This window comes from Neoarius graeffei, chromosome 25, assembly GCF_027579695.1.
Source record: "Neoarius graeffei isolate fNeoGra1 chromosome 25, fNeoGra1.pri, whole genome shotgun sequence".
Classification (NCBI taxonomy): domain Eukaryota; kingdom Metazoa; phylum Chordata; class Actinopteri; order Siluriformes; family Ariidae; genus Neoarius; species Neoarius graeffei.
Window position 1 is genome coordinate 41,831,555 of NC_083593.1, and position 23,849 is coordinate 41,855,403.

At 42.2% G+C, this 23,849-nt stretch overlaps 1 protein-coding gene across 3 annotated transcripts in view; it reads right to left on the minus strand.

Moving 5' to 3' along the window:
- Positions 1-448: 448 nt before the first annotated feature.
- tmem150c (transmembrane protein 150C) overlaps positions 449-23,849 on the minus strand; it is a 37,949-nt gene continuing 14,548 nt past the window's right edge. For 2 of the 3 annotated variants that reach the window (XM_060909078.1, XM_060909081.1), the window contains exons 2-8: positions 19,119-19,212; positions 18,796-18,849; positions 18,665-18,697; positions 18,495-18,562; positions 9,133-9,260; positions 7,011-7,188; positions 449-1,090 (exon numbers count right to left, since the gene is read on the minus strand). In XM_060909078.1, coding sequence (XP_060765061.1) covers positions 882-1,090; positions 7,011-7,188; positions 9,133-9,260; positions 18,495-18,562; positions 18,665-18,697; positions 18,796-18,849; positions 19,119-19,192 — 744 coding nt within the window. In that variant the 5' untranslated portion in view covers positions 19,193-19,212 and the 3' untranslated portion in view covers positions 449-881. The remainder of the gene's footprint in view (positions 1,091-7,010; positions 7,189-9,132; positions 9,261-18,494; positions 18,563-18,664; positions 18,698-18,795; positions 18,850-19,118; positions 19,213-23,849) is intronic. The other variant, XM_060909079.1, reaches the window with a different exon arrangement.

A 23,849-nucleotide genomic window follows, 5' to 3' on the forward strand; every position in this document is an offset into this window, starting at 1 on the left:
TATTTAAAACTGTTATTGCAGAGAGAGAGACAGAGAAAATGTGAAACGTGGATATGCAACATTTAGGTACACCTAAATGTTTTATGTAGGAACTGTAATGTAGCTCGTCGGCAATTTATAAAGGAACAAAAACCTTAAGGTAAAATCTCATGAATGCATGTGATTTTCAAAAAAAGATACTGATGTGCCCCAGATGACAAGAAGAAAGATAACCGTGCCTACTCTGTGTTTTACAGTAGTTCAGCCCTAGTAAACTAAAGGTCACTGTGCATGGTCATTTGTATGTTTCTTTGGATGAAACGGTCCAGTAAGTGAATAGATTCAGTGTTTTATGAACTTAAACACCTCTGAAGAAAATGTTAAACTGTGATAGAATGTCATTAGGTAAGCTTTTAAATCACAATTAGCTTAATTACAGTATGATTTAAAATCAAAAGATATGCCACACTTTCGGTTGTTACTTTTTATTTTGATCTTGATATAAAATGTGCAAAGAACAAGTGTTTAAAACTGTATACTTAAAACGCCGTTTCAGGCATGGACCTACAGTACGTTTCCATTTATACTTGGTTTCTTGTAGCTGATCTACTATCTGTTCCAAGTAATACAAATGTTGTCTAGTCATATATCTAATATGTACCTACGGTATCTATACACACATTTCTCATGTAAAACACTTCATGGCAACTGCAATACAAAAACTTGCTCTGACTCAGACATGACATCTGTGCTTCTCACAATTTTTCTTCTGTCGTCTACCTGCAAGACACAAACGTGCTCATTTCAGAGAGATTACATTCCACAGACATGCATTATTATTTGACGCTAAGAAATTATGGAAATTGTCGTAATACTGCTATAGAAACAGAACCAGAGGAGTCCTATAGCTGGTCTGATTGGTACTCTGAAACTTCAGAGAAGGTCTCTGAAAGGCTCATTGGAGGCTCCTGGTCATCGCTGCACACAATTTCGAAGTGGTAGTGACGGAACTCGACGGAAAACGTGCCCAGGAAGCCCAAGAAGAACATGACCAGTGCCCACTGTGCCCGGGCGGCGTGCATGTGCAGACGCTGAGCCAGTAGAGCAAAGTCTGGTATTGTGTCAAGATAAAAACAGGTAAATGGATCTGAACTCAAAGTTCATACAGCAAGTGGTGTATTCTCACGCTGGCGCATGCATATAAAATACATTATTCAATCCGCATTCACTGGATAAGAGCAGTCATGCGTGCTGATTGGCTACTCTACTACTAGGCTATCAGCTCATATACCACGAGTAGAGAAAAACACGTTACTGAACCAACCGAGGATGAAATAGAAACTACTTGAAAACAAAACCTCAAATATTTTAAAAAAGCAACAAAATATGGAATAAAAGTATCGATGAGAACTTTTTTTCCAAGGATTATAGAATTTGCAAAAAATAAGAATAAAAATGCTCAGTTTCTCAAAATCCAGTGAATGTGGAGAGAATAAAAGTTATTCCACTCAATCTAGTCATACATGGCTTATAGCCAACTCGATGCTACACGCCTCATCAGCCATCAGCTCATGTACAACTCGATTTCGTGGAATAACAATTATTCTTTAAAAATCTCATTATTATTATAGCATTTTTCACAAATTGCTACTGTCATTTTGCCGGTTTGTTCACATTCTAAGCAGAAATGATTTTGTTGGACGTTTTGTAAAAAAAAGAGTTTATCTCTCCAATTTGCTAAAAATAAAAATGCCCTGTTTCTCAAACTCCAGTAAAGGTGGATAGAATAAAACAGTTATTCCACTCAATCTTGTCATACATGGCTTATAGACGACTCGGTGCTACGTGCCTCGTCGGCTATCAGCTCACGTACGACTCGATTTCGTGGAATAACTTAAATATTCCCAGAAGATATGCAGTAATTCCTATAGTCCTCACTGGTATCTGACTGTACGTAATATATAACCTTTTATGATGAGGCTGCAAGTAAGAAAAAAATGAAACACACCGGGATGTGCTGAAATAGGAATATAATCAATCAATGATGAGGTGGTGTGATGCAGCCACAACACAAAGCAGAGTTACTGCTATCACGTAGAAGTTGATTATTATCCAATAACAACACATCTCAAAGTGTTGTTAATCTTTTTATACAGCAATTAGCCAGTAACTCATCTCATCTCATCTCATTATCTGTAGCCGCTTTATCCTGTTCTACAGGGTCGCAGGCAAGCTGGAGCCTATCCCAGCTGACTACGGGCGAAAGGCGGGGTACACCCTGGACAAGTCGCCAGGTCATCACAGGGCTGACACATAGACACAGACAACCATTCACACTCACATTCACACCTACGCTCAATTTAGAGTCACCAGTTAACCTAACCTGCATGTCTTTGGACTGTGGGGGAAACCGGAGCACCCGGAGGAAACCCACGCGGACACGGGGAGAACATGCAAACTCCGCACAGAAAGGCCCTCGCCGGCCCCGGGGCTCGAACCCAGGACCTTCTTGCTGTGAGGCGACAGCGCTAACCACTACACCACCGTGCCGCCCTAGCCAGTAACTATGATATTAATTTATTTATCAATGACCTCATGCTTTTTAATCACTTACAGGCCCTGCTGAAAATATTGGAACGGAAAGACCCTTTTTTTTTGCGCTAAACACTGAAGATAGCTGGATTTGAGATCATAAGATGTATAGTATGTGATGATAGATCAGAATTTCAGTTTTCATTTCCTGATATAACTATCAAGATGTGTTAACAACTTGGAAATTGAGCAAAAGTAAAGGAACCGACTTTTAAAAAGTCAATAACACTTTATATTTGGTTGCATATCCGTTTCATTAACTGCATTAAACTGGTGACCTACTGATGTCATCAAACTGTTGCATTCTTCTTTTGTGATGCATTTCCAGGCTTGTACCACAGCATCTTTCAGTTGCTGTTTGGGGAGGAGGTGTTCTCCCATCAGTCTCCTCTTCAAGAGGTGAAATGCATGCTCAGGTGATTGACTTGGCCAGCCTAAGGTGGGGTTTACATTAGACCGTATCAGCGGATCATCAGATTAACGTTTTTAAAACGATTAGCGTGCACACAGCAACGCCAATACACAATTCGCGTGCACACAGCAACGCCAATACACGGATACGCTCGGCTCCGCAGGCATCCTGCGCTCCAAATCACTCCGCCCTGAACAGCGAGTGCCCTCTGGAGGGTGCGCACTCCGGCCCTGCGCAGCTCACAGAGCGCGCAAGTGAAGTGCACGAGCAGTGATTCGGGACTGAGCCGCTGTGTGTGAGATCTCAGTGCATATCGGGCATGCGCGTCACTTACCACTTGCAAGTGGAAGGATGGCAAGCCTAAAGACCATCATAACTACACAATGGGCAGTATTTGCATCAGTATTTGCAGTATTTTCATACTTTTATACTCTTTAATGAAAGGTGATACAAGGCGGAAGTCCGCGCCGTTTTTCAGCAGTCGCGTCACATGACCAACGCCAGCGAATCAGGAAGGTGGATGTCACAGTGACGTTGTCCAATGACAACGCCAGCTAGAGCTCAGCACAGCGTATCTGCGTATCTCAATGTTTACACAGCACCGGACCAGACACGATCTGGATTGAATACGTGGACCCTGGCGGATTCCCGTTTCCCGGCGTTTCCAGGCGTTTTAATGTAAACGGACAGTGCATCTGCGAAGAAAACGAGACAGATACGGTCTAATGTAAACTTGGCCTCTAACCCTTCACATGTTTACAAAAAAAAAAAAACCTGCTGTGCTAGCAGTGTGTTTTGAGTCATTGTCTTGCTAAACGATGTTCCTCCCAATTAGATTGGATGCATTTCCACACCAGTTTCTTTTTCAGGACATTCCAAATTATTGTACTGATTATATCCAATTCTTGTGCAATGGCTCTGATCAATTTGCCTCTTTTCTCAGCATCAAAATGGCTTCCTTTTCTCCCATCGACAGCTCTCTGGTCTTCATGTTGGTTTAACCTTTTTAACAATAAATTCCGACTTCACAGGTGAAACTCAGGGCTCAAACCAAGAGTAAACAGCCAGAGCTATTATTTTTTAAAATAATCAATCAATCTTACAGGGCACACCTGGGCAACAAGAAGCACCTGTCTGTTATATGTTTGATCACCTGGAAAATGGGTGGGACCAAACAAAAGGTGCCGTATTGTAAGTTGTTTCACACACCTTGATGTAAGTTTTAGGAAATGTCTGAAATTCTGATCTATTGCCTCATTCAACTTTTGATCTCAAACCCAAAATGTCTTTAGTGTATAGCATAAACAAGAGAATTGGCATTGCCATTCCAATACTTTTGGAGGGGACTGTGGGTTGTAATGCAGATCTACTTTTAGCTCTGCCTTTACATTTAATAACATGGAATGGCTGCATGACAAGTTAACAGCAGCTATAAACAGTGTTTCTTCTCACCAGCCTGTCTTTTAACTCTTTTGTGAAGTTCATAAAATTAAAAAAAATGCAGCTTGTAATGTTGCCGAGTAACCCGTCCTAATGACTCATCCATGGTAAAGAAAATTACTCACTGTTGCGAAGCACTGACACTGGAGACCCCTTCCACATAAATGTTAAATAAATGTCTAGTTTCAGAATTTATAACCACAAAATTCTACAGCTTCTTTTTGTGAAAGTAATACACTTTAAAGGAACAGTCCACCGTACTTCCATAATGAAATATGCTCTTATCTGAATTGAGACGAGCTGCTCCGTACCTCTCCGAGCTTTGCGCGACCTCCCAGTCAGTCAGACGCGTTGTCACTCCTGTTAGCAATGTAGCTAGGCTCAGTATGGCCAATGGTATTTTTTGGGGCTGTAGTTAGATGCGACCAAACTCTTCCGCGTTTTTCCTGTTTACATAGGTTTATATGACCAGTGATATGAAACAAGTTCAGTTACACAAATTGAAACGTAGCGATTTTCTATGCTATGGAAAGTCCGCACTATAATGACAGGCATACTAACACCTTCTGCGCGCTTCGACAGCGCATTGATATCTGAGCTCCGTATCAATGCGCTGCCGAAGCGCGCAGAAGGTGTTAGTACGCCTGTCATAGTGCGGACTTTCCATAGCATAGAAAATCGCTACGTTTCAATTTGTGTAACTGAACTTGTTTCATATCACTGGTCATATAAACCTATGTAAACAGGAAAAACGCGGAAGAGTTTGGTCGCATCTAACTACAGCCCCAAAAAATACCATTGGCCATACTGAGCCTAGCTACATTGCTAACAGGAGTGACAGCGCGTCTGACCGCGTCTGACTGACTGGGAGGTCGCGCAAAGCTCGGAGAGGTACGGAGCAGCTCGTCTCAATTCAGATAAGAGCATATTTCATTATGGAAGTACGGTGGACTGTTCCTTTAAACCTGTTTATCAACAACCTTAGATAATATAAAGCGTCAAATGTCCATGTGAATGAGTTGTCATTCTGGAAACTATAATGTATTAGAATAAGTGTGTTAATATAAAACTTATTTGTACTGTTATCGAAAATTAATTACACTTCATATAAACCTGTGATTTACACGAGGGGAGAACGAGGTTGGTAGTCACACTTTTTACTTTTATTTGAATTCCTCCAAAACTGTATCCTTAATAGTGTCCTTTCTGTAATGGAAGCCTACAGTATCAGGTAGAAATAGAATGCCCTTACTCTTTCAGGTGACAACCATCCCCATTGTGGGGTTATTTTATATTACTTTCATGGGGGAAAAAACAAAAAAGTGGAGTCATTATTAAAAATGAATTTAAAAATGTTTTTCATTGAAATGAAACAACCTAACAATATCCTGGATTGAGGAAACAAACAGTCATTATGTAGTCTGCCAGCTGACTTTCCTGCTCTTCACTGAAAACTAAACGATTTTTCACATAGCCTACTGGGAGGGATGGGCAGATCGCATCTCCAGCAACCTCTGACGGACTTATTTTATTACAGTATCTTGCCAGTGTTCTGTAATTAATCTGAAACTCCTTCACAGTGGCTCTGGTTGTGCAGCTTCACCTCTCTGACTGCCCTTAGCGTTACATCTGGTGGAGTCTGGTCCTGGTTTGTCTTCCTGACAAAATTCCCACCCATTTTTCTATCTAAAAAGAAAAAAAAGGAGTGGATATAAATCACACTAAGCACGTCTATGCCAACAAAGGGGTTGGTTGTCTCATGTGACAACCATCCCCAACTGAGCCGTTTTGCTAATGCTAATGCTAGCATCCATCTGTTGTAACATCCATCCATCACCTGTAGCCACTTATCCTGTTCTACAGGGTCGCGGGCAAGCTGGAGCCTATCCCAGCTGACTACGGACGAAAGGCGGGGTACACCCTGGACAAGTCGCCAGGTCATCACAGGGCTGACACATAGACACAGACAACCATTCACACCTACGGTCAATTTAGAGTCACCAGTTAACCTAACCTGCATGTCTTTGGACTGTGGGGGAAACCGGAGCACCCGGAGGAAACCCACGCGGACACGGGGAGAACATGCAAACTCCGCACAGAAAGACTCTCGCCGGCCACGGGGCTTGAACCCAGGACCTTCTTGCTGTGAGGCGACAGCGCTAACCACTACACCACCGTGCTGCCTTGTTATAACATAGCTAAGAAAAACATATCAAAACTATAGCTCTCCCTTCCGACTATTTAATTGCAATAATTATTTTTTATAAACCCACTGTGTAAAACACTTGAAGAGAAATTCCAGTGTTGAATATTTACATTTTGACATAAAAAACGTTAATATTCCTCTCACCCCAATGGCTCAGCACTTTCTGCAGAAATGTCCTTGTAGGTGACCTCTGACCCCAATTCTGAATTTTTTTTTTCCATCAGTTTAACAGCGCCCTCTAGTGAGTGAGTTTTGATGTGTGGGACAACCAACCCCGTTCTTGCCTACCGTTAACAGCTTGATTCAAAACAAATGTTCCAAGTGCTCACATTCCGTTTGTCTGATTTACTTGCGTGTGTGTGCTTGACATGTGAAGGATACAAAGCAGCATGCAGAAAGTGACTGCTCCAGACAACAGGAAGCGGAGTATACCAGCTCGTCTGCCTTCATTCCTCAAGTTGACCTTTAGAGTCATGAATGACTGGATCCAACAAAACAATGTGCCGAGGCCAAACGTCATGTATGTGCCAATATTGTGGAGCTCCTCATCATTTGACAACTAGATAACAACGAACAAAATTGATCACTTAGCTAAAAATATCATGTAATAAAGCGACTGTTTTATATGAAAACTTCATAAATATTTAACATGACTTAAATACAGTTAGGTCCATATATATTTGGACACTGACAAATTTTGTTTTTTTTTACCTGTTTACTGAAACATATTCAAGGTATAGTTATATAATGGGCATGGACATAAAGTCCAGACTTTCAGCTTTCATTTGAGGGTATCCACATTAAAATTGGATGAAGGGGTTAGGAGTTTCAGCTCCTTAACATGTGCCACCCTGTTTTTAAAGGGACCAAAAGTAATTGGACAGTTGACTCAAAGGCTATTTCATGGGCAGGTGTGGGCAATTCCTTCGTTATGTCATTCTCAATTAAGCAGATAAAAGGCCTGGAGTTGATTTGAGGTGTGGTGCTTGCATTTGGAAGATTTTGCTGTGAAGAAAAAATGCGGTCAAAGGAGCTCTCCATGCAGGTGAAACAAGCCATCCTTAAGCTGCGAAAACAGAAAAAAACCATCCGAGAAATTGCTACAATATTAAGAGTGGCAAAATCTACAGTTTGGTACATCCTGTGAAAGAAAGAAAGAAAGCATTGGTGAACTCATCAATGCAAAAAGACCTGGACGCCCACAGAAGACAACAGTGGTGGATGATCGCAGAATAATTTCCATGGTGAAGAGAAACCCCTTCACAACAGCCATGGTGAAGAGAAACCCCTTCACAACAGCCAACCAAGTGAACAACACTCTCCAGGAGGTAGGCGTATCAATATCCAAATCTACCATAAAGAGAAGACTGTGTGAAAGTAAATACAGAGGGTTCACTGCACGGTGCAAGCCACTCATAAGCCTCAAGAATAAAAAGGCTAGATTGGACTTTGCTAAAAAACATCTAAAAAAGCCAGCACAGTTCTGGAAGAACATTCTTTGGACAGATGAAACCAAGATCAACCTCTACCAGAATGATGGAAAGAAAAAAGTATGGTGAAGGCGTGGTACAGCTCATGATCCAAAGCATACCACATCATCTGTAAAACATGGCGGAGGCAGTGTGATGGCTTGGGCATGCATGGCTGCCAGTGGCACTGGGTCACTAATGTTTATTGATGATGTGACACAGGATAGAAGCAGCCGGATGAATTCTGAGGTATTCAGAGACATACTGTGTGCTCAAATCCAGCCAAATGCAGCCAAACTGATTGGTCGGCGTTTCATAATACAGATGGACAATGACCCAAAACATAAAGCCAAAGCAAGCCAGGAGTTTATTAAAGCAAAGAAGTGGAATATTCTTGAATGGGCAAGTCAGCCACCTGATCTCAACCCAATTGAGCATGCATTTCACTTGTTAAAGACTAAACTTCAGACAGAAAGGCCCACAAACAAACAGCAACTGAAAACCGCTGCAGTAAAGGCCTGGCAGAGCATTAAAAAGGAGGAAACACAGCGTCTGGTGATGTCCATGAGTTCAAGACTTCAGGCAGTCATTGCCAACAAAGGGTTTTCAACCAAGTATTAGAAATGAACGTTTGCACCGTGGGTCAGAGAGGACTGAAATTTCATCTGTGCTGTATGTCGAGCATGTATAGCATATTTGACAATAAAGTTGACTTGACTTTATTTACAATTATTTAATTTGTCCAATTACTTTTGAGCCCCTGAAATGAAGGGATTGTGTTTAAAAAATGCTTTAGTTCCTCACATTTTTATGCAATCATTTTGTTCAACCCACTGAATTAAAGCTGAAAGTCTGAACTTCAACTGCATCTGAATTGTTTTGTTCAAAATTCATTGTGGTAATGTACAGAACCAAAATTAGAAAAATGCTGTCTCTGTCCAAATATTTATGGACCTAACTGTAACCTTAACATATAGACACACACAAAACGGTCCCCAAAATACAAGTGATTGGAAAGATAATCCATACCATACCTGGAAATTCCCAACCAAGGTCATGCCAAAGCAGGCCAGGGACAGAGCTACCAAACTGATAATGTTAAGCCAGGGTTTGGGCACTCTTGGCTTCAGCTGCAAGTATCTGAGGACTCCGAGGATGAAGCCTGGCAACATAAAAGTGGTTATATTAAAACTAAGCTTCTCTGAAAATTGGCAGGGGCATCCTGAAATATAGGCTGCAGTTGAAGGAAGCAGCATTTCTCGCCTTCAGAAGACTGCTCTTTTATGAAGCATCCTTATATATATATATATATATATATATATATATATATATATATATATATATATATATATATATAAATAAAACCTTGCTGAAGTTCAGTGTTCCACATTGTACAAGTGTAGCGACATTAAAATTTCAGTTGCTCAAATCAAAATTGTTCGAGTTTATTTAGCATATATGCTTTATAATAATACACAAACTGGATACGGAAAAAAAATTCTGTATGTACACTATATAGCCAAAGATGTGTGGACAGCTGGCCATTACACTACATTAATGGCATTTAGCAGATGCTCTTATGCAGAGCAACATGCAACATCCCCATAGCAGCCTGGGGAGCAGTTAAGGGTGAGGTGCCTTACTCAAGGGCACTTCAGCCATTCCTGCTGGTCCGGGGAATCAAACCAGTGACATTTTGGTCCCAAAGCTGCTTCTCTAACCATTAGGCTATGGCTTCCCCCTTATATAGACCCATTCCAAAACCATCGGCATTAATACAGATTTAGTCCACCCCTTTGCTGTTATAACAGCCTCCACTCTTCTAGGAAGGTTTTCTATTCGATTTTGGAATGTGACTGCACCAATTTATGCCCATTCATCGACAAGACCATTTGGAGGACCACTGATGTCAGGTGAGAAGGCCGAGCAAACAGTCAGCGCCTGAGTTCTTCTACATCAACCTTGGCAAACCATGTCTTTATGGACCTGGCTTTGTGCACAAGGGCATTGTCATGATGAAATAGGATTGAGCCCTTTAGTTCCACTGAAGGGAATCTTCACACTACAGCATACAAAGAATTACAGACAATTGCATGCTTCCAACTTTGTGGCAACAGTTTGGGGAAAACCCATGTGTGTGTGTGATTGTCAGGCATTCACATACCTTTATACTGTATGTATGCATGTATACATATATCCATTATCTGTAGCCGCTTATCTTGTCCTACAGGGTCGCAGGCAAGCTGGAGCCTATCCCAGCTGACTATGGGCGAGAGGCGGGGTACACCCTGGACAAGTCGCCAGGTTATCGCAGGGCTGACACGGAGACAAACAACCATTCACACTCACATTCACACCTACGGTCAATTTAGAGCCACCAATTAGCCTAACCTGCATGTCTTTGGACTGTGGGGGAAACCGGAGCACCCGGAGGAAACCCACGCGGACACGGGGAGAACATGCAAACTCCACACAGAAAGGCCCTTGCCGGCCACTGGGCTTGAACCCAGGACCTTCTTGCTGTGAGGTGTCAGATCTAACCACTACACCACCGTGCCATCCTATATACAGTGGTGCTTGAAAGTTTGTGAACCCTTTAGAATTTTCTATATTTCTGCATAAATATGACCTAAAACATCATCAGATTTTCACACAAGTCCTAAAAGTAGATAAAGAGAACCCAGTTAACAAATGAGACAAAAATATTATACTCGTCATTTATTTATTGAGGAAAATGATCCAATATTACATATCTGTGAGTGGCAAAAGTATGTGAACCTCTAGGGTTAGCAGTTAATTTGAAGGTGAAATTAGAGTCAGGTGTTTTCAATCAATGGGATGACAATCAGGTGTGAGTGGGCACCCTGTTTTATACAAAGAACAGGGATCTATCAAAGTCTGATCTTCACTACACATGTTTGTGGAAGTGTATCATGGCACGAACAAAGGAGATTTCTGAGGATCTTAGAAAAAGTGTTGTTGATGCTCATCAGGCTGGAAAAGGTTACAAAACCATCTCTAAAGAGTTTGGACTCCACTAATCCAGTCAGACAGATTGTGTACAAATGGAGGAAATTCAAGACCATTGTTACCCTCTCCAGGAGTGGTCAACCAACAAAAATCACTCCAAGAGCAAGGCGTGTAATAGTCGGCAACGTCACAAAGGACCCCAGGGTAACTTCTAAGCAACTGAAGGCCTCTCTCACATTGGCTAATGTTCATGGGTCCACCATCAGGAGGACACTGAACAACAATGGTGTGCATGGCAGGGTTGCAAGGAAAAAGCCACTGCTCTCCAAAAAGAACATTGCTGCTCATCTGCAGTTTGCTAAAGATCACGTGGACAAGCCAGAAGGCTATTGGAAAAATGTTTTGTGGACGGATGAGGCCAAAATAGAACTTTTTGGTTTAAATGAGAAGCGTTATGTTTGGAGAAAGGAAAACACTGCATTCCAGCATAAGAACCTTATCCCATCTGTGAAACATGGTGATGGTAGTATCACGGTTTGGGCCTGTTTTGCTGCATCTGGGCCAGGACGGCTTGCCATCGTTGATGGAACAATGAATTCTGAATTATACCAGCGAATTCTAAAGGAAAATGTCAGGACATCTGTCCATGAACTAAATCTTAAGAGAAGGTCAGTCATGCCGGAGCAGCAGGGGAGTTATGTGCGGATGCTCTTTGTGGATTATAGCTCTGCATTCAACACCATCCTCCCTCACAATCTAGTGGTCAAACTGGGGGACCTGGGGCTTCCACACACTATCTGCATGTGGATCAATAGCTTCCTCTCTGATCGCAGACAGAGGGTTAGAGTGGGCCACTACACATCCACGGCCCCAAGCCTCAGTACCGGCTCCCCCCAGGGCTGTGTGCTGAGTCCCTTGCTCTACTCCCTCTACACACACGACTGCTCCCCTGTCCATCACAGCAACACCATGGTGAAATTTTGAAATTTTCGGATGACACCACAGTGGTAGGGCTTATCCCCGGGGGGGGGCATGAGTGTGCCTACAGAGATGAGGTGGAGCGGCTGTCAACGTGGTGTAGAGCCAACAACCAGCTCCTCAACACCTCAAAGACCAAAGAACTCATCATAGACTTCAGGAGAAAGAAAACAGAGGTACCATCACTAATCATCAACGGGAACTGTGTGGAGAGGGTGGCAGACTTCCGATTCCTGGGAGTCCACATCGAGGAGAGCCTATCCTGGAATGTGAACACCTCTGAGCTGCTGAAAAAGGCCCTGCAGGGACTATATTTCCTGAGAATACTCAGGAGGAACATCACACAAAGACTGCTGGTATCCTTCTACCATGCCTCCATTGAGAGCATCCTAAGATACTGCATGTGTGTATGGTACACCAGCTGCACAGCAGCTCAGAGGAAAGCGCTCCAGAGGGTCAACAACACTACCCAAAAGATCGTCGGCTGCCCTCTTCCCACACTGGAGGAACTACGCAGTTCTCGTTGTCTCAAAAAAGCCCAGAACATTATAAAAAGACACTGACCATCCCAGCCACTCTCCCTGTTTGAATTGCTGCCTTCAGGCAGATGGTACAGATCAATACACGCAAGGACAAATAGACTCAGACACAGTTTTTATCCAACTGCAATAATAACCCTCAATGCTGCTAAATAATGTGCAATACAAAACCTGACTGTGAAACAGACCGATGTAATGACAGAAAGTATGCATGCCTGCAGATGTATGTTCATATGGTTACTGTCTGTCCGTACTGTCTTTTTTTTATGACTGGGTGTGTTCGTAATGACAGGAAGTATGCATGTCTCTAGATGGATGTTCATATGACAACTGTGGGACACTGGGCATACCTAACCACCTGTGTTTTCTTTCCCTCCCCCCCCACCCCAAATCTGTCCCTCTGAGTTACATGGAGTCAACAGGAAATCTTTTGGTGGAGAGGGTGGAGACCTCGACTGGCTATCGTAGCCTGCAGGGAATCGGCCGTCAGACATTCTGTCGCATGTCCCAGACCCGGTGAAATGTAACTGAATTGTCTTGGCCAGCCCTAAGGGTCCCATCTGTATCTCATCATTGCTGAGGAGTGTGCTCCCATCACCCAATCAAGCATCCAGCCAGAGCAGGTCATGATATATTTTACCATATTAACATGCCATTGTTGTGTGTTATGCCTGATGTAAAGACTCTCGTCTCTGCGAGCCTACCACACAGATTTAATACTTGTCATTTTTAGGGCATACCTAACAACGTGTTTTCTTTCTCCCCCCCCAATCTGTCCCTCTGAGTTACATGTTGATCCTGGGATTGAGATGCTGGCCTCTTCTGCCCCTCGGACCTGCTTGATCCATACGTAGTGGATGTTCATTATGTCTAACTATTACAAATATTTTTAAGTTCGTTTCTTAGACAAGGATATTTTTTTAAGCTTGTTACCTTGTTAACAGTTTCGGCGAGAATCTCCCGCCTTCTTCAGAAACAGTCACCAGATGGCGAGTGGTGACGTGCCTTATCAGCTGATGTTGCGTGCAGGAGGCGTGAACGTCCCGCCCAATTTGACAGGTAGTCCACGCCTCCTGCTGTCAGGTCGCTCCTCCAGGACGGCGCTCCAGGTGTGCGACAGTGCGTACGCTCCCTCGTCCCGGTTCATCGTCCTCTGCGCCCGCTTGCGTATCTCCACTGCCTCTAAAATCCAACGCTGGAATCTATTTTCTTCAGCGCGAATGACTCTGGCCTCTTCCCAATTCATTATGTGATTTTGCCGTTTGCAGTGGTCTGAAATGGCTGATTTTAGGTTTTCTTGGTGTGCTTTTTCTTTTTCGGATCTTGTGAGTCTTCTTGTTGTTTCTTTTTCACATTCTATTTTGTGTTCTTTCCTTCAAGTATGGAAGCATCTGCCCGTTTCACCAATATAGACTTTATTACATGAACGGCAAGGGATTTCATAGATGACATTGCATTTATAGTCCAGTTGTATTTTATCTTTGGGGTGAACTAGCAGCTGTCGGAGGTTCTTGTATGGTTTGACCGGGGTGTTGATGTGGTATTTCCTCATGGATCGTTGGATGCGTTCTGTGACTCCTTTTATCACCCCCCGGATATACGGCACACCGAAAATTCATAAACCCGGAGCACCATTAAGACCCATAGTAGACAGTATAGGATCAGTTACTTACAACCTTTCCAAGACGCTGGCAGACATAATCAAACCACTCCTCGGACTTACGGAATACCACTGCAAAAACTCAAAACAACTGGCGAAAGAATTAAAGGAAATCAAGATAAAAAAGGATGAAATGTTTGTATCGCATGACGTCATATCCCTCTTTACAAAAACACCGGTCACAAACACTCTCAACATAGTAGAAAACCGGTTAAAAGCAGACAGAACCCTGAAAAAACGCACAAAACTTACAGTACAGGACATAACAAAACTATTACATTTCATTTCCACTTCCACATTTTTCCAATTTAGAGGCATAATCTATAGACAAAAAGAGGGATTTGCAATGGGGGACCCGCTATCTGCCACTCTATGTAACTTTTTTATGGAGGATCTGGAAACCCGAGCCACAGAAACAGCACCGGATGACTGCAAACCTATCTTCTGGAAAAGATACGTTGATGACATTCTTGAAATAACCAAAACAGGTCACACACAACAACTCACGGATCATTTAAACTCCATAGACAACACAGGCAACATCAAATTCACACACGAAGAGGAAACGGACAAGACAATAGCTTTTTTGGACTTAAAAATACACCACACAGAAGAAGGGAACATTAGAATTACAACATACAGAAAACCTACACACACCGACCAATATCTTCTCTGGACATCTGAACATCCCATCGCACACAAAATGTCAGTAATCAGAACACTATACGACCGAGCACAGAACATCACGGAGGAGAAAGACAGACAGGAGGAGGAACAACACATCCAACAGGCATTAAAAAACTGCCAATATCCACCGTGGGCAATTCGGAAAGGGAAATTACAGACACAAATAAAAGAAAATAAACAAACAAGAAAAAACACCGAAAAAACAAACCGGGGCTTTGTCACACTACCGTACATAAAAGGAGTCACAGAACGCATCCAACGATCCATGAGGAAATACCACATCAACACCCCGGTCAAACCATACAAGAACCTCCGACAGCTGCTAGTTCACCCCAAAGATAAAATACAACTGGACTATAAATGCAATGTCATCTATGAAATCCCTTGCCGTTCATGTAATAAAGTCTATATTGGTGAAACGGGCAGATGCTTCCATACTCAAAGGAAAGAACACAAAATAGAATGTGAAAAAGAAACAACAAGAAGACTCACAAGATCCGAAAAAGAAAAAGCAAACCAAGAAAACCTAAAATCAGCCATTTCAGACCACTGCAAACGGCAAAATCACATAATGAATTGGGAAGAGGCCAGAGTCATTCGCGCTGAAGAAAATAGATTCCAGCATTGGATTTTAGAGGCAGTGGAGATACGCAAGCGGGCGCAGAGGACGATGAACCGGGACGAGGGAGCGTACGCACTGTCGCACACCTGGAGCGCCGTCCTGGAGGAGCGACCTGACAGCAGGAGGCGTGGACTACCTGTCAAATTGGGCGGGACGTTCACGCCTCCTGCACGCAACATCAGCTGATAAGGCACGTCACCACTCGCCATCTGGTGACTGTTTCTGAAGAAGGCGGGAGATTCTCGCCGAAACTGTTAACAAGGTAACGAGCTTAAAAAAATATCCTTGTCTAAGAAACGAACTTCAAAATATCTGCTTGATCCATCCTGGTGCCCTGTGTCTGGTCGGAGTTTTATCGCACCGCTCCTGTGAAGGACGGCCCCATGAGGACAGTTGAGGGTTATACCTGTTAAAACTGTTAATATTATAGTCAGGCTGTCTGTTGTTGCCCAAATGAGGATGGGTTCCCTTTTGAGTCTGGTTCCTCTCGAGGTTTCTTCCTCATGTCGTCTGAGGGAGTTTTTCCTTGCCACCGTCGCCACAGGCTTGCTCATTGGGGATAGATTAGGGATAAAATTAGCTCATGTTTTAAGTCGTTCAAATTCTGTAAAGCTGCTTTGCGACAATGTTTATTGTTAAAAGCGCTATACAAATAAACTTGATTTGATTTGAACTGTGTGTCTGTACTGTCTTTTGTTTTTGCAATGACTGGGTGTGTTTGACTGTGTGTTCATGTATGCTGCTAATACTGTTCTATGTTTTCTATCAGTGGCTTGCACAGACATTTTTGGGGGGCAAGTGCTCTGGGGGGAAAAAAGGGCACTTTTTTGCACATGTGGAACACCTTATTATAAAAGTCTGAGATTTAACTCTCCTCTTGTGTTTGGGTCGCCACTGACCCGTTTTAGTTTTTAAAGGTGTAAAACAACCACTTAATGTTAATTTATTACATCAAGGCTTTTTGACTTTGCCAGGAATCTCTAGTTGAACAAAATAGAAAAAGACATTTTTGTTTTCCTAAATCTGAAAATGGTCTAGCAAAAAATATAATACTTATGTGCAGTTGTTTCTGTATGCGACGGGCTACTTCACGACAAAATAATTACAGCTTGGGCTTAGAGGGCAAACAATACATTTTCACTCGATTCATGTGTTACCTGGCTGGTGGGGCAGGGGAAGAGCTGACTGACTGCCCGATGTGTTGTCTGCGCTACGACAAGGCCGTGGCTTCCAGGACGCTATGCTGCTGCAACCTCACATTGAATGCACTGCACGCTTGTTCACGTGACAGAGCAAGAGAGACAGAGGTCCGGTGTGTGTGCGGAGGGGGCACACATCGGGACATTATTTTCACACATGCTTTTAATGCCGCGGCTTTTCTAAAAGATCATGTCGACATTGGCCTCAGTAAACTGTAAAAAAAAAATAATAATAAAATAATTCAAAAGGGCACTTTTTTGGACAGAGGGCAGAGGGGCAGGTGCTTGAGCACCACCTCGTGTCTATCTGTGCATGCCACTGTTTTCTATGTATTCTTTTTAACTTAAATTATATTTTAGAGATTCAATGAATGAGGCACTGACTGGAGAGCACTTTAAATTTCGTTGTATTTGTGACAGTGACAAAGACCTATTCTATTCTATGCAGCAAGACAACAACCCTAAGCACACAAGTCGTTCTACCAAAGAATGGTTAAAGAATAAAGTTAATGTTTTGGAATGGCCAAGTCAAAGTCCTGACCTTAATCCAATCGAAATGTTGTGGAAGGACCTGAAGCGAGCAGTTCATGTGAGGAAACCCACCAACATCCCAGAGTTGAAGCTGTTCTGTACGGAGGAACGGGCTAAAATTCCTCCAAGCCGGTGTGCAGGACTGATCAACAGTTAGGGCCTCTGCATGCTCTTGCGACAAGGCTTTCGCAGATAGCTTTTCGCAGACAGTTGTAATTTATCGTTGAGCGGGGAGTAATAGGCGTGCGCGATGTTATTCACCGCCACAACGCAAGGGGGCGCGAAGTCGCGAAATCGCTAGGAGTAGTTGGTGGGTGTGGTTAGTGGAGTGTTTATCCTCCGGTTACTTATAATGACTAGAACTGGAGTCGTATAGATGTACGTACCTCCTCACTTCCTCGATCAACCGCTCTTCGTGCTGCTCCATCTTCGCTCGTGTTTTTAAAAATGGCGGTCGTGAAAACAAACCAAACTGGGAAAGTAGGGAAGCAGAAGTGCGTGTACAGCGGATGTAGAGTGGACCAATCAGAGCCCTCTTGTCTGCGACGCTGTCTGCGAGGCTGTCTGCGGTGGTCACAATTTTTGAGAGGTGAGTGCAGAGCGTCTGCAAAGGGGGGGGGGCTTCGCAGACGCCATCTGCGATGCCATCTGCGAGGACTGGGTTGTCAGCATAAATTGGCCCTTAGCGGAAACGTTTAGTTGCAGTTATTGCTGCACAAGGGGGTCACACCAGATACTGAAGGCAAAGGTTCACATACTTTTGTCACTCACAGATATGTAATTTTGGATCATTTTCCTCAATAAATAAATGACCAAGTGTAATATTTTTGTCTCATTTGTTTAACTGGGTTCTCTTTATCTACTTTTAGGACTTGTGTGAAAATCTGATGATGTTTTAAGGTCATATTTATGCAGAAATATAGAAAATTCTGAAGGGTTCACAAACTTTCAAGCACCACTATAAGTACATGATATTTCTACTACATTTTCTTTAATAAAATAACATTGCCAGATAACAATGGTTAGCTGGTTATCTAACTAGCAGATGAAATAACCCTTTACATCAGGACACACTAAACTATTCAACATATTCTTAATACAAGTATCCACGTAGTTTTTTTTTTTTTTTAAATAAGATGATATTGTTAATTCACCTTAAATTATAATAAACAAAGCAACATCTGAATACTACACAGATCGTTGCACTTACCCACAAAAGCTGCCATGTTCGTGACTTGGCTAAAAACGCAGCTGGCAGGTGGAGCATCACCAGCAATGCTAGAAAACAGGAATATATTTTTTAAAAAAAAGTATTAAGGCAGGCTTCCTATTGGAAGGGGATCCAAAACCTAGTCTTGAGAGGATATCATTCATTTATACCTTATATACGGAGGACGCTTTGAAACGGATTTCCTGAGGAAAAACAAATCTATTTGAAGCACATGGACAACACTGGAAAGTGACATTAAGAAATTTTGATACAAGATACAAAAGAAAAACATTAAACTTACTTATATTCAGAGCTTAGTGGTGTGATTTTATCATCCTCCACTGCTATAAAATAGCTGTTTTCAATGTATAAGAAAGATTTACTTCCATCATTCTCTCAAATCTTAAGTCAGTTCTCTTCAGTTCCATTAACACAGATTAGCAGTCAGCAAAAGTACTGAAACATTACAGTGTAACACACATGAAAGTGTAACACGTGGTACAGAATCAACTTCACGGTATACATACATCAAACGGCAGTGCATTGTATGTAACTTTAAAACCAGATACACCATTAGGCCAATAAAGCTACAGACAGAGAGAGCAAACTGGTGTAAATACTCACACAACCCATAAGCCTGCTGCCGTGAAGAATGAAAACATCACAGGAAGAAACGTCCAAGGGCTACACTTTCTCATGGCTCTTAATCAAGCTTGACCTGAAAGAAAACATATACAAAATTCTAGTGAAATAAATTCTCATCTCATCATCTCTAGCTGCTTTATCCTGTTCTACAGGGTCGCTGGAGCCTATCCCAGCTGACTACGGGCGAAAGGCGGGGTACACCCTGGACGAGTCGCCAGGTCATCACAGGGCTGACACATAGACACAGACAACCATTCACACTCACATTCACACCTACGGTCAATTTAGAGTCACCAGTTAAAGGAACAGTCCACTGTACTTCCACAATGAAATATGCTCTTATCTGAATTGAGACGAGCTGCTCCGTACCTCTCCGAGCTTTGCGCGACCTCCCAGTCAGTCAGACGCAGTCAGACGCGCTGTCACTCCTGTTAGCAATGTAGCTAGGCTCAGCATGGCCAATGGTATTTTTTGGGGCTGTAGTTAGATGCGACCAAACTCTTCCGCGTTTTTCCTGTTTACATAGGTTTATATGACCAGTGATATGAAACAAGTTCAGTTACACAAATTGAAACGTAGCGATTTTCTATGCTCTGGAAAGTCCGCACTATAATGACAGGCGTACTAACACCTTCTGCGCGCTTCGGCAGCACATTGATATCTGAGCTCCGTATCAATGCGCTGCCGAAGCGCGCAGAAGGTGTTAGTACGCCTGTCATTATAGTGCGGACTTTCCATAGCATAGAAAATCGCTACGTTTCAATTTGTGTAACTGAACTTGTTTCATGTCACTGGTCATATAAACCTATGTAAACAGGAAAAACGCGGAAGAGTTTGGTCGCATCTAACTACAGCCCCAAAAAATACCATTGGCCATGCTGAGCCTAGCTACATTGCTAACAGGAGTGACAGCGCGTCTGACTGACTGGGAGGTCGCGCAAAGCTCGGAGAGGTACGGAGCAGCTCGTCTCAATTCAGATAAGAGCATATTTCATTATGGAAGTACGGTGGACTGTTCCTTTAACCTAACCTGCATGTCTTTGGACTGTGGGGGAAACCGGAGCACCCAGAGGAAACCCACACGGACACGGGGAGAGCATGCAAACTCCACACAGAAAGGCCCTCGCCGGCCACGGGGCTCGAACCCGGACCTTCTTGTTGTGAGGCGACAGCGCTAACCACTACACCACCGTGCCGCCCCTGAAATAAATTCTAACATTCACAATGCATATGTTCATGAAAATACCTGACCAGCCTCACGGTCCAAGATCAAGGCCTTTCTTCTTTCAGATAAGGCTCAGGGTGAAAAGACAGAAGAAACTGGGAGGATGAACATGTCTAAGAGATTTGCCACCTCTGTACTTTGCACTTGTTATGAAGCTGTTGTTGCATTGCTGTTGTTGTATTTGTGACTTTCTTATTAATAACTGAATGCAAAGTTTTGATAAAGTGTGCCATTCTCATGACCACGACACAAACGATAGAGCCTGTAAAAACAAATTCAGCACCTGAACGGTGGATAGCTCCAACCCCTCAGAATACAACATTTTACCATTGGACTATAGAGATCTTGCAGTCACGTGACCGGAAAGTACACAGCCGCCATCTTGTCGGTCAACAGCACAGCTGAACATTGCTGCACTCGTGTACAGAATGGATCAATTTCAACCGACGGACTACACGGCTCATTTTTCTAATGAACAAATAACTAGATATATGTCTAAAATAAATGATCTACAGATTAGTGACCCTTATGGCTTACCGGACGGAGTTTTCACGACCGTGTCAGTGGATATGGAACTGCCAGAGGTGGAATACCCAGACGTGTATAATTACCTCATTAACTTTCCCTCGCTGTTCAGTGGTGAAGCACTGCGTGCTTATAAATCTCTGGACAGTTATCTTTACAGAAATTCAGGATTTGTCAGCGACTCAGATGTGGCATCTTTGTAAACAAGAAAATGATCCTCACTGGATGGGTAAGTCACTTAAGTATTGAGTATAGCACTGACCAGCCGATTATAGAATAGAATAAGGTAATTCCAGCTGTAATTCCAAATCGTCCGTGTTGTTTACCTGGCGTTGGAGAGGTAGAGGCTTAGCAGTGGAGATTTGAGTGGCTGTTTTCTGAGCTTAGTCAACAGGCCAGCTCTGCAGCCTCGCTTTTGCTTCCTCTCCCGGTGCCGCCTCCTTCGCTTTGCTTCCAATAACAATCTACGGAGACCCCGCTGGTCTCGCTATCTCGTCCGGAATTTTTTTTTTTTTCTCGTCCGGAATGTTGTGCATGCGATGCAAATCGCTACAAACCGTCATTTTCTGCTGGAAACCAATGTCCAGTAAGTCCATACGGTTGTAGTGGATATTGAAGTCCGGTACAGACGAACAACATGCAAAAATACACACAAAATACATAAAAAACGTGCACAGGTAGGGAGAGCTTGTAGCCGCAGCCGTTGTAGTAGAATTGTATATAATAGGGTTTTCCAGAAGAAAAGGTAGAAGTAGAAGCAGAAGTAGAAGGCGGAAATATGGCGTTTGACCGACAAGATGGCGTCTGTCACAATCTGGATCAGCTGTGACATCACAGGCAAGTGCTCCATACCAGGGGTTTTCAAAGTGTGGGAGAGTCAGCCCCCCCTCAGAGAGCAAATAAACAACAGCGCCCCCCCTTACAATTTTTGTTGTTGCTATACTTAACGTTCCATTCGTATTTTTAAAAAAATGGTTGTTGTACACATTTTTATTTTTTTCTTTGACACATTTTAAACATCTGTGCTTTTTGAAAACATCTTTTTTTACACATTTAAACCATATGAGCTTTATTAAAACATCTTTTTTTTACACATTTTAAACATCTGTGCTTTTTGAAAACCTCTTTTTTACACATTTTAAACATCTGTGCTTTTTTAAAACCTTTTTTTTTTACACATTTTAAACATCTGTGCTTTTTTAAAAACATTTTTTTACACATTTTAAACGTGTTTTTTTTAAACCTCTTTTTTTTACACATTTTAAACATCTGTGCTTTTTTAAAACCTTTTTTACACATTTTAAACATCTGTGTTTTTTAAAACATCTTTTTTTACACATTTTAAACATCTGTTTTTTTAAAACCTCTTTTTTATACATTTTAAACATCTGTGTTTTTTAAACATCTTTTTTTACACATTTTAAACATCTGTGCTTTTTTTAAACATCTTGTTTTACACATTTTAAACATCTGTGCTTTTTTTTAAACTTCTTTTTTTTTTTTTTTACACATTTTAAACATCTCATAGCATCGTTAGCTAGCACCTCTTGGCAGACAACACACTGTGGCAGTGGAGCATCTTCAGATCCAGTCCATGAAAATCCAAACTTTAAATAATCGTGGTCATACTTCCTTCTTTTTTTGCTTAGCCCAGACTCTGTCTCCCATGGATTAAAGCAAAAAAAAAAAATCATCTGACTGAAAAAAAAAAGCTCCATGTCGTTGGTCCCTACCACGTCAGCAATGCATCAAATTTTAAATGCCGTGTTGTCCATTATCCCCTCGGCCCCTACTTATAGTACATTTACATAATTTTAACAATGACTAAAGCTAAGGCAAGACTTTGCCATTGTCATTACTGGCTATTCATGATGAAACATCAAGTTTTCAGCGCAAAGTGCAAATTTATTTCAACAATACTTTAGTAATGCACAACAGTGGTTCAGAGAAAAGTGCAAGTGCAGTCGAACTTGAACCATGCTTTCAAAAGAGTGGAACAGAAAGAAAAATAGGAAAATCTGTTGAAATAAAGCCAGGAAACAAGAAAAGTGAAGTGAAAGTTCACTTTTTCTGCTTCTTCGCAGTGAAGCCAAAGGCATCTAGTTTGGCAACACCGGATGCCTGCTTTTGTTTCTTTTTCCTTGGCACAGCAGCAGGAGCTTGCCATTATCGCCCATTTCATTTAGCCAAGCCCATCTCCACTTATTCTTTACCATTTTGTCGATGTCTGACATATCTGTGCCTTCATTTAAAAGAAGCGCGTCCATGCTGGCAAAACCGAAAGTAATTTGACGCGTTCTAGCGATGGAAATCGAAGGGCCTATGTCAGGTGAAATATGGCCTTATACGCAGTACTCGAGTTGAGGGGGGATGCGGGGGGAGGCATCCCCCTTCTGAAATAAAAATCTCAAATCATCCCCCTTAAAAAACGGCCATCCCCATCACATCCCTTGGGCCATTTTACCAATTAATGTGGAAATTAGCCTACTATTATTTTAACAAATATTACTACCATTTCAACATTAGAGGCTTTGCGCAGTGATAGCCTACATATAGCCGGATAAAAAAAACGCATATTTATTTATTCGGTTGCACCTCTCATTCACACCTACAGTACCAGTCAAAAGTTTGGAAACGCCTCTAATTCAGTGGTTTTTCATTATTTTAAAAATTTTCTGAATTGTAGATTAATACTAAAGTCATCGACTTTATGAAGAAATATCTATGGAATTATTTGGTAAACAAAAAAAGTGTTAATCAAACCAGAATATGTTTTATATTTTAGATTCTTCAAAGTAGGCACCTTTTGCTTAGATGACAGCTTTGCACATCTTGGCATTTTCTCAGTCAGCTTTACGAGGTAGTCACCTGGAATGGCTTTCAGTTTAGAGCTGTGCCTTGTCAAGAGTTAATTTCTTGAATTTCTTGACCTCTTAATGTGTTTGAGACCATCAGTTGTG